This window comes from Gymnoscopelus braueri, assembly GCF_963280865.1.
Source record: "Gymnoscopelus braueri genome assembly, chromosome: 9".
Classification (NCBI taxonomy): domain Eukaryota; kingdom Metazoa; phylum Chordata; class Actinopteri; order Myctophiformes; family Myctophidae; genus Gymnoscopelus; species Gymnoscopelus braueri.
This window is the reverse complement of record NC_137610.1, coordinates 6315766-6327704: the sequence shown is the minus strand read 5'-3', so window position 1 is coordinate 6327704 and position 11939 is coordinate 6315766. Positions and strand designations below refer to the sequence as shown.

General features: G+C 41.6%; 1 protein-coding gene across 1 annotated transcript in view; it reads right to left on the bottom strand.

Annotated features, from left to right (window-relative positions):
* fan1 (FANCD2 and FANCI associated nuclease 1) overlaps window positions 1-6795 on the bottom strand; it is a 33653-nt gene extending 26858 nt beyond the window's left edge. Inside the window, exons 1-4 of the mRNA XM_080436679.1 lie at window positions 6490-6795; window positions 2313-3711; window positions 1844-1984; window positions 717-918 (exon numbers count right to left, since the gene is read on the bottom strand). Coding sequence (XP_080292805.1) covers window positions 717-918; window positions 1844-1984; window positions 2313-3624 — 1655 coding nt within the window. The 5' untranslated portion in view covers window positions 3625-3711; window positions 6490-6795. The remainder of the gene's footprint in view (window positions 1-716; window positions 919-1843; window positions 1985-2312; window positions 3712-6489) is intronic.
* Between the last annotated feature and the right edge of the window lie 5144 nt (window positions 6796-11939).

Genomic DNA, 11939 nt, shown 5'->3' with positions numbered 1-11939 from the left:
CAGATCTAATCTGTACACGTTAAAGTCTGTCAGATCTAATCTGTACACGTTAAAGTCTGTCAGATCTAATCTGTACACGTTAAAGTCACAGATCGCTGGTTGTCCAGAACTGACGTTAGTCAATCTATCTCCATATATGGAGATGTAAGAGCTGCCCATATTGATGACATCAGAGATGTCCATATAGAGTACAGAAGTCCTGACGTCACTCGTCCATCCCCTGGTTCGTGAAGTAATTTCGCTATGGAGAATAACATTGGGTCATCTTAGAATCGTCTCATAAGAATTGTGGTCCAAAAATAAACAAACTGTCTCTGCGATATTGTCAGGGAGGTGGCTCTGTATTGTTTATGATAGTCAGTCACTCATATTTGAAACAGTCTATTTCTGGCGAAAATTTAACTAATTCGTCGGAAGTAACATTATCGTTTTCTCACCGTCAGTTGATGGTTCATATCCATAAGAGTAAAACCGCCGGGGTCATTTGTTTATTTTTGGAACACAGTTCTTATTTGACGCGATATTAAACACGTCTATGGGAATTCAGAACGGGGGGGAAAACCGCGACCCAGGTAGGATGTGTAAATTACGTCAGACTTCGGTGCTCTATATGGAGATCCATCCAGCACGTGGGTTCTGGACAACCACCGATCCTCTGTGATGCACAGACAGACAGACAGACAGACAGACAGACAGACAGTGTTATATCTACACACCTTCTGAGGATGACAGCCCGGATGCTGTTGTTACCAGGACTGTGAGAGAAGAGGGACTTCTGGGTGCTCAGACGGACGAGGCCCTCCACTAGGTCACGTTTGTGGCTCCCTGACGCCCCCAGGTGGAAGGTCTTAGCCAGACCTTTGAGTTCTGGAGCAGCCAGCAGGTCCAGGACCTCCCTGACATCATGGAGCTCCATCTCTGTGTGAGAAGCACAATAACAAAGAACACACATGACCTAGGATCAGGTTCTCATACCCACTGAAACCCTGCTTACTTTGTTGTACGATAAATAGTGAAAATAACTGATCTATAAGCTCACAACACGTCACATCACGTGAGCTTGTAGAGCGGCTATCTTTGCTATGGGGGTGGGTGGGTGGGTGTATGTAGGTGCTTGTGTGTGTTCTTCATTGTCTGATGAAGAGTCGGTTAGGCTGAAACGACACGTCCAATGATGGTGTAAAGGAACTAATACATGTTAAAGGACAAGACCACTCTGGTAGAGGTTTGGGTTGAGTTTACCTTGTCATGATGTAACTCCAAAGGACAAGAAATCAAAAATAATTGCTCCATTGATTAGAAATTGATAATTCAAAATATGTTCCTCATTGACTTACATTGTACGCTGAAGCAGATCTCAAAGTCACTCTTTTAGCACGTAAACGAACACAAACAAAGCTGATTCAGACAATATAGAACATCACCAAACCCAGTACTGTTTTTTTTTTAAATAAAAATGTTCCTGTTGATTTTACTATTTGAAGATCTTTATTTAAAAAACAAACTTCCCTACATAAAACCCCAACCCCTGCCCCTCCCTCCCTTTTGTTTTTGTTTACCTTTCTTTTATAGTTTTAACCTTTTTAACTAGTTTGTTCTAATAAAGTTGTTTTTATCTGCTCTGTAAAGCCACTTTGAGTACCTAGAAAAGCGCTACATAAATCGTATGTATTATTATTATTATTATTATTATTATTATTATTATTATTATTATTATTAGTTACCAGGTCAGTACAATAGAGTGATAGATACCTGTCTGTAGAAAAGCCCCTCAACGAGCTCCAGAACCACAGCTCCCAGGTCAGTAGATACAGTAGATACAGTAGATACAGTAGATAGATACCTGTCTGTAGAAAAGCCCCCTCAACCAGCTCCAGAACCACAGGTCCCAGGTCAGAGCTTATCTCCTCATAGTCCAGCTTATTGACCTGCAGCCATTTCAGTTTCCTCTGGAAAAGTCTCACATACAGCTTCTGGGCCGTCACTATGACATTACATTACATTACAGTTATTTAGCAGTCATAAACAAGTCATTAAACAAGGAAACATGTCATTAAACAAGGAAACATGTCATTAAACATGTCATTAAACAAGGGAACATGTCATTAAACAAGGAAACATGGAAACATGTCATTAAACAAGGAAACATGTCATTAAACATGTCATTAAACAAGGAAACATGTCATTAAACATGTCATTAAACAAGGAAACATGTCATTAAACATGTCATTAAACAAGGAAACATGTCATTAAACATGTCATTAAACAAGGGGGAAATGCTTTTAAAACACGATCAGAATGAACCCACAAACCTGAGAGCTTCTTAAAGGAGTTGATGACAGACAGATCCTCCTGGTTAAACAGACGTCTGTCCTCCTCATCGTCCAGAACTCTGTCCACTACGGCCTGGAAGTTACGCAGGTAGTATGGCGTCCTGTAGGGGTCAGTAGTGAGCTCACTGTCCATCACTGGCATGCTGCCATTATCTGATGTCTTCATTTGGCCGTGGTCCTTGTCTCTCTCTCTCTCTTCCTCTCTTCTGGGTGACTCTCTCTTCCTCTCTTCCTCTCTTCTGGGTGACTCTCTCTCCCTCTCTTCCTCTCTTCTGGGTGACTCTCTCTTCCTCTCTTCCTCTCTTCTGGGTGACTCTCTCTTCCTCTCATCCTCTCTTCTGGGTGACTCTCTCTTCCTCTCATCCTCTCTTTTGGGTGACTCCCTCTTCCTCTCATCCTCTCTTGCTCTCTTGCTGAAGGCGGTGGTCTTGCTCCTAGACGCCTGAACCTTCTTTCTCTTTGTTAGTTTGGAGGAAGCAGAAAGGACTGGGGGGTAGATGATGATGGTGGCCTCTTCATGAAGTTCTTCTGGTCCGTTCTGGAGATGTTCTGCTGGGTTCCTCATAGGGCTGCTGGCTGTGGGCTCAGTTGCTGTCAGACACTCTTTATGGTGTAACCTCTGAACCAGGTGGTCAGTTACTGTCAGACACTCTTTATTGTGTAACCTCTGAACCAGGTGGTTTTCTTTCTGGGAACTACTCAGGGCCTCAGAGCCTTCGTCTTCCAGAACAACAACATCATCCTCATCATCATGTTTCTGTGTCCTTCCAGGAGGACACCTCCTCCTAGATCTGGACAGCTTGGAGGACAGGCTCCCCAGGTCTAAAGTTCTGACCACAGTTCTGCTGACCTCTCGTGGCGTCTGCTGAGTGTTTGGTTGTTTGAAATAAGGGCAGGTGGAGGTGGTGGGGGTTTCCATGTCTTTACTCCTGTCCCTTGGAGGTGATGCCGGGTGCTGTTCTGGGGTGTTGGTGGGGTTTATCTTGGGTGACAGCTTTACGTTCTGTGGCTCCACAGCCAAGCTGCTACTGGACGAGACCACATGACCAGAACCCTCCCTTTCAAACTGTGTACACTGCAGGTCGATGTGTTCATTGATGCTGTACCTCGGTACCATCTGACCGCACAGCGGACAGGCCAGCCTGGGCGGGGCGGCGTTAGTGAAGAAGGAGGTGATTGGAGGAGTGGTGGTTGTTGTTGGAGTCCCAGCAGAACCTTTAGAACCTTTAGAGATTCCTTTCCTCTTGGATGAAGATAAACAGCGTCTCTGTCTGGGTTTATCAGCCATCATGCAGCAAGATGATCCTATAGCTGGAAGGAATGGATGGATAATATGCTCCTATAGCTGGAAGGAACGGATGGATAGATGCTCCTATAGCTGGAAGGAACGGATGGATAGAAGAGGAATAGAGAAGTTTAGCTCAGTGATTCTCAACCTTTTTCATTTCAAGGACCCCCAGTTTGGTTAAAACTGTATAAAAACATATACAGTTATTAGAGCTCTATGGACCATAGAGCTACAATAGAACTCCTTCTAACTCTATGGCCCATAGAGATAGAATAGAACTCCTTCTAACTCTATGGACCAGAGCTATCGGGTTATATTATATCATATTATATTATATGTACCACCTGGGGGCGATGGGGGCGGGGTCTGTTTATGTATCTGCCATCCTGAGGTTGATTGATTGATTGATGTACTTTATTTAGTAAGACATGAGAACAGTACATGACAGTACATAACAGTACATGGAAGTACAAATTCACAATACAAGGTCTACTAAACTGGAAATCTCATTAAGCACGCAGCTTGTTTAAGATGAGAACCCCATGCACACAAATCATGATGACAGAATACACACTACTATACAGAATGTCATACAATCGGTTTACAGGTTACTGGTATGAAGAGTGAAAAATATGTACAAAAGAAGAAAGAGAGGGGGGGGGGTAGGGGGGTAGGTTAGGTTAGGACATGGGGTCGGTTAGGACTTGGACAGGGGCCATTTTTGAATTGCAGCCTCCTGAAGGTGTATCTTTAGGGCAGTTTTGAAAGTGAGTAGGGTTTTACACTCCTTTACTCCTTTTGGTAGGGCATTCCACATTTTTGATGAATAGCAATAGCAATGGAGATGGCTGAGTCTTTTAGAAATTTGGCGGGGATGTTGTCGAGTCCTGTGGCTCTGTGTTGTTGAAGTGCACTCAATTTTTTAAACACCTCATCTGTTGTCACAGGGGAGAGTTTAAAATCATCTTTGCGTACACCTTGTTTTTCGTAAAATGAGTCAACATACTCTTTACCATATCTCCCAGAGTGAGGGGGTAGTTTTTCAACCAGTTCTGAGGCCACGGTCGTAAAGAATATGTTGAGGATTTTTCTCACTTCCCGTTTGGTTGTAGTGAGAGTGTCATTCACCTTGAGGCTTATGTTTGCAAACCTGGTTTTCAATTTCTTGCTGCAGCCTAGTTGGTTGTTGAGTAGCTTCCAAAGCTCTCGTGGTTTGCTTAGATTTTCCTCAATTTGTCATCGAGGTAGCTTTTTTCTGCTAACAGGAGCATGCCATTTACCTTGTTTCTTAGCATGTTTTTCTCTTTTTCGAGTTTAGCTACGTGGGATTCGAGACCTTTGTTAAAGCATTTGGCGAGTTTGATCCTACCTTTATGAAACTCAGAACACTTTTTGTTTCTGACTTTTATGGCAGTAAGGATGTCCGAATTCATCCATGGAACCGAGCGGGTTTTGACCCTGATGGTTTTCATGGGAGCCACACTGTCCAAAATTTGAATGAATTTGGTTTTGAAACCAAGCCAAGATTCGTCTACCTGTGTGCTGTTTAGAACGTCGGACCAATCCTGTTCCTCTAGTCTGTGATCTAAGTCCTCACTCTTGTAATTTTTTAGGTCTCTGATCGTGACTGATTTGTGGTAACCGGTCTTAGGTTTACGTTTCTTTCTGGTGCAGAAGATCATGTTATGATCAGATATGCCACAGGTAGAAACACCACTATTGAGGATTTTGTCCTTGTCCGTTGTTAGAATGAGATCTATGGTAGTTTGAGTGGAAACACACAGCCTTGTGGGCTGAGTGATTAGCTGGTGGAGTGAGTGCCGATGACAAAACCCCTTGAATGACTTATACACTGACGCTTCCTTATGAGTGACAGGTTGGTAAATGGTTGGTTTATCAGTAAACTGTGAAACCATCTCATCAGGTCATTCTACACCACGTTGTACTGAGTCATCCTGTAACATCCTCCACAACTAAACCTTATATAGAATACACTACAGACCTGTAAGGGTCCATTTGGTTCCATTTGTAAACTCTAATCTTGTCGATGAATTGAGTACAAAGGACCCCAATGGAAACAAGCCATAGGCTTTCTTGGGTTTAAACTCCTCTTAGTAGACCTTGTATTGAACTGTACTTTATGTGCTTCTTGCAAACTGACCTGTAAGGGTCCATTTGGTTCCATGTTTACACTCAGAGTTACAGACATGTAAGGGTCCATTTGGAACCCCAGGCATGGTCCACACTCCCCAGATCCAACGTTGAGAAACAGCTGGTTTAGCTCAGTTAGCTTACGTGTTCATTATAGTTAACATGACTGTCATATCATGTCAGTCATGGCGGAACTTCTATCTGGTTTTGGTACTTTCTCCATTTGCAACACGTACATCTACATAAACGTTCACATTTACAATATAAAACGCTGACCTCATGGCCATGGATGTTACAGGTTGAAACGGGTGGGTCTAAGTACTCGTATCTTCCGTATTGTTCAATAAAAAGCATTTTAATCCGATCGGCGGCCATTTCTTTCCATATGCTTTCAACTACGCGACCCTATCGGTTGGGAGAAGTATTGCAAGCTGATACATTATAACTATGAGAATATTGCCACCAATTGGATTAAAATGCTTTTTATTCAACATTACAGAAGATACGGGTATTTATACTCAGGCGCTTTAACTTGTAACATCGATGTCCATGAGGTCAGCACTTTATATTGTAAATATGAACGTTTATGTAGATGTACGGGTTGTAAATGTAGAAAGTACCAAAACCGGGAACAAATGATATGACAGTCATGTTTCAGGTTCAATGATAGCTTTGGAATTATTATTATTATTATGATTATGATGATGATGAACTGACCTGTTGAAGAGGCTCGACGTGTTTACAGATGTTTACAGATCAGATGTTTAGATGTTTCATATAGACATCAGATCCTATTGTTGACAGAATGTTAATAGTCTAATAATAAATACAAAATAAAAAAGCCACTTCCTCAGCACAGACTTTACAACATAAACCTGTGTGTGTATGAATAATAATAATGTTACAGTTTAATGTTAAATAACTATTAATAATAAACTATAAGTATTTATTTATTCTTCCTCTACAACACTGTAACAGACCTGTAGTAGATCGCAGAACCCAGCGAGGCTTTAAGGCTGAAGTAATGGATCACAACTGGAATTATGTGACTGAACCACACACACACACGCACGCGCGCGCACACACACACAAAGACACACACACACTCTCTCTCTCTCTCTCTCTCTCTCTCTCTCTCTCTCTCTCTCTCTCTCTCTCTCTCTCTCTCTCTCTCTCTCTCTCTCTCTCTCTCTCTCTCTCTCTCTCTCTCTCTCTCTCTCTCTCTCTCTCTCTCTCTCTCTCTCTCTCTCTCACACACACACACACACACACACACACACACACACACACACACACTAGAAATACTTGTAAAACTATAATCTAGGCCTAGTTTTTTTTTTAAATATATATTTAGGACAGTAGAGTAATTTGTAACGTTTTCTTTTTTTTTCTTTCTGACGGTGTCGTCCATAAATAGCAATAGGCTAGCTAGCTGTTAACAGCTAGCTAGCTGTTACACTGATGTAAACACAGTCAGGTCGCAGAATCTAATAGAGATTTCTGGTGTGTTACACTGAAATTGATGATCTATCGAATTCTGTGACTGGGTACTGCGGCTGCGCTGTCGTCGAAAATAGCAAATCTACAAGCTCTACAGATCGTCTATTTTCGGCGCTTCGTCGCCGTACGGTGAATAAGGCTCTATTTACTGTTCTGTGCTCACATCCGGTCTATAGCCCGCCTACTGTATTCGGTCATTTGTTCATACACACAGACTGGCACACACAACCCATTTCCGTATCCATTCTAGACCGGATGCAAAGTGTATGATGGAACATCAAGTTGGTTCAGTAAGCGGAAGTTCTCTCATGGTTTTTAGCGTTCAATGTGACAGAATGTAGTTTTATTTTGAAGAGCTACCGGAAGTTTTGTTATGGTTTCAGCGCTGACTTAATAGACATGTTTGCTCATTTTCACCACAAGGGGGCAGAAAAGCCTAGATTCTGCTGATATATTATGCATTGAGCTGAAAATGAGGATAAATAATGTTATAATAATGTAAGTCTGTGGTGATTTAATAATAATGATAATAATAATAATAATAATAATAATAATAATAATAATGATGTAAGGAGTAAAGTAATTTGTAACGTATTTGCATTTATAAGAGAAACCCTGAAAACATATTCGAGATTATTATTATTTATTTATTTTCGCAAATATGTTAGAACAAAGGTGTGATATGGATGATACTTATATCAGGGAATACTGATAGATAAATAGATTCCACGTTTTATCATTCATTTAATATCTCATTGAGTCTCTTAATTATCATTTCCCAGTGGTGTAAAGTAACGAAGTACATTTACTCAAGTACTGTACTTAAGCACAATTGTGAGGTATTTTTTTTAACTTTACTGGAGTATTTCCGATTTTCAGTACTTTTACTTCTACTCCACTACACCTCAGAGGCAAATATTGTACTTTTACTCCACTACAATTAATTGAAAACCTTATTTACTAGTTACTTCGTAGATTTTGATTATTATTACAAAACATACATTAACCACTTTATCAGACAGTCATGGAACAACTTGTTCCTGGTTTTGGTACTTTTTACATATACAACCCGTACATCTACATAAACGTTCATATTTCAAATGTAAAGTGTTTTACCAAAGCCATAGATTTAAAAAGTCAAAGCGCTTAGGTCTAAATACCCGTATCTTCCGTATTGTTCAATAAAAATTAGGCACAAGTGGTTTCATGACGCTTGTGACAGACGAGCGTCATGTGAACCATGGCTACATTTGAAAATAGCCGATCTACAAGCTCACAATGTGTCTGCTATTTTCAAATGATTTTTATGAATTCTATACATTTGAAAACTTTCCGCATAACAAGTACTTTTACTTTTGATACTTTAAGTACAGGTTGATAATACTTTTGTACTTTTACTCAAGTAAATTTTGAATTCCGAACGTTTACTTGTAATGGAGTTGTGCACATTGTTGGAGTCGGAGTACATTGTGGTTTTGATACTTTTACTTAAGTAAAAAATGTGAGTATTTTTTCCACCACTGTGTTGTTTTGCCGTTGGAGGCGCTCAGTGGAATAACGGGCTTGGTATTGTTTCTACTCACGTTCCGGGGTGCTGCTGGAGGAGCCGTTTTATTGTAAAAGAAAGGATCCTGATCATCTTCAATGTGATCTGGAGGATCAGATCCACCGGGAGGAGATCAGATCAACACAACATCCATATGCTGGTAAAGTGACTCTTTGATTACATTCATGTAATAATAATAATAATACATCTGTGTGTTTTAGAGACGCATGAAGGGCCTGTTTGATGATGTGATAAAAACAAAAGCTGCAGCTGGATGTGTGAGTCTAACATGCACCATCGTGATGGTGTAACATGCACCATCATGAGGGTGTAACATGCACCATCATGAGGGTGTAACATGCACCATCTGCACCATTATGATGGTCTAATATGCACCATCTGCACCATCATGAGGGGGTAATATGCACCATCTGCACCATTATGAGGGTCTAATATGCACCAACTGCACCATCATGGGGGTGTAACATGCACCATCTGCACCATTATGAGGGTCTAATATGCACCATCATGAGGGTGTAACATGCACCATCATGAGGGTGTAACATGCACCATCATGAGGGTGTAACATGCACCATCATGAGGGTGTAACATGCACCATTATGAGGGTGTAACATGCACCATCATGAATGAAGGTGTAACATGCACCCTACAGTCTGGCTGCAGTAATAATGAAGGTCGAGGCTGATCTGCAGCAGTAGGTTAATGTGATGCTTGTCAGTAATCTCAGTCTGTTATGATGCATCCTTTATGTTTGGAATGAATGAATGCTGCAGAGTGCATGGAGATGACATTATCATCATCATCATCATCATATTACACTGGATGAATGTGGCGTTGGTCGCTGTGGATGCTGGGGAACAACAGGGAGCAGAACCCCCCTATAGGGCTGTAGATGCTGATGCTGCTGCAGTTGCTGCGGCAAAAGTTTGGCGTAACGATTTATCATCTTTGGTTCAGATACATCGACGCTTAAAAGGAGCCGCAGAATGAATGAATGAATGAAGAATTAACAGCGTTAAAGATTACAGAACAATTAAACCGTTTGTTTGTCAGTTCAGCACCACGGACAGTTCATGGTGTCTGTGTGTTTGTTTATCTTTTAATGTTTTGTTGAGACGTTTAATTATGAAGCTTTTTTTATGTTTTGTATTTATAATTACGAACAACAAATGTATGCATCTATGCAGTCAGTCACCTGCAGACGTAACACTGTAGCCTACTGTATACAGTATTATACAGTACATATACTGTATACAGTATTATACAGTATATATACACTGTATACAGTATTATACAGTATATATACACTGGATGGATGGATGATGGCCTGTGTCGCATCTGTATCTCTCTTTATATTACTGTACTATTATTAGAAATATCTAAAACAATGCTTCTCAAAGTGGGGTCCAGGGACCCCCAGGGCTCCTCGAGGGGGATCCAGGGGGTCCCCACTGCCCAGCAAAATGAGGAACAGTTTAAACTCTTAATAAGCCCTATTATTTTATCAAATTTTCACGTTATTGTGTGCTTGTAGATCGTGTAGGTTTCCGATGCTGGGAACCAGAGTTATGGCTGATAAAGCCCAGCCAATAGGAACACAGAGGAGGCGGGGCTTAAGCAATTACAGCCTGTGCCTATTGGCCGTTTAAGTGTACCTAGGAAGTTTTGTAGGTTTTCGATGCTGGGAACCGGAGTTATGGCTGTTTAAACCCCAGCCAATAGGAACACAGACGGGGTGGGGCTTAAGCAATTACAGCCTGTGCCTATTGGCCGTTTAAGTGTACCTAGGAGGTTTTGTAGGTTTTCGATGCTGGGAACCGGAGTTATGGCTGTTTAAAGCCCAGCCAATAGGAACACAGAGGGGGCGGGGCTTAAGCAATTTCAGCCTGTCCCTATTGGCCGTCTACATTTACCTAGGAAGTTTTGTAGGTTTTCGATGCTGGGAACTGGAGTTATGGCTGTTTAAAGCCCAGCCAATAGGAACACAGAGGGGGCGGGACTTAAGTAATTTCAGCCTGTCCCTATTGGCCGTCTGAGTGTACCTAGGAATTTTTGTAGGTTTTCGATGCTGGGAACTGGAGTTATGGCTGTTTAAAGCCCAGCCAATAGGAATTGTAGATCGGCTATTTTCACTTCCTGTTTGGCGTTGAAGTTTGACGCTTCGCAGCGGTCACGCCGTTTTACGAAAACTCAAGCTTTTGATATCTTTTCATTGTTAAGGTCTTTTGTGTACGCTGAGCGAATTTGAGGCGGATCCGACAATCCGCCTGGGATGAATTCGTTAAAGTACAACCTGTGAAAATGGCGTGAAATGCACAAAAACGCCACTGTTTGGGTTAGGGTTGTAAAAAGGCTCAAAGAGACTTTCTTGTAGCCTAAGTCGGGACATGACACAGGTGTGTACCAATTTGCATGCATTTTGGTGAAACTGTATTGTGGGGCTTGAAGCACAAATCTTTATAGAGGGCGCTATTCCCCACACCCCTTTTTGAGACGATTAAAATACATAATTATTCGCCACTTGTGATGTGTGTGCAAAGTTGCGTAACTTTTTGAGTACGTTTAGGCGCTCATTTTCCCGATTCATTATCGGGAAGTGGAATAATATTCATTGCAGTTTCAATAGGGCTTCACACTACTGTGCAGCTTGGGCCCTAATAATGCCATGCCAGGTTGAATGTGATTAAGTTAACTGTTATTTAGAGGTTAGCTCATCGAGATCATGTATAAAAATGACTTCAGATCATAGTTTTCATTCTCTCATTGCAGAATTCTGTACTAAATTTAATACAAAAATATTCTGTTATGGGGCTGGGGGTCCCTGGGGGTCCCTGGGGGTCCCTGGGGGTCCCTGGCCCTAATGCTGAATACTTCATACTTACAGTTTGACAGGAAAGCATTGAGAACCACTGATGTAAAACGCATAATACATCTTGAAAGCATTAAATTAAAAACAACAACTTTCTTTCCAGGACTGAGTGCTCGGTGGGCTCTGTGGTCCCGGCCACCATGGCTCATGGAAAGAGACCAGGACCCATCAACAGGATCCTGGGTCCAAACCATCCTCCCGGTCCCAGTAAACCAGATGTTTCTGGTGGGA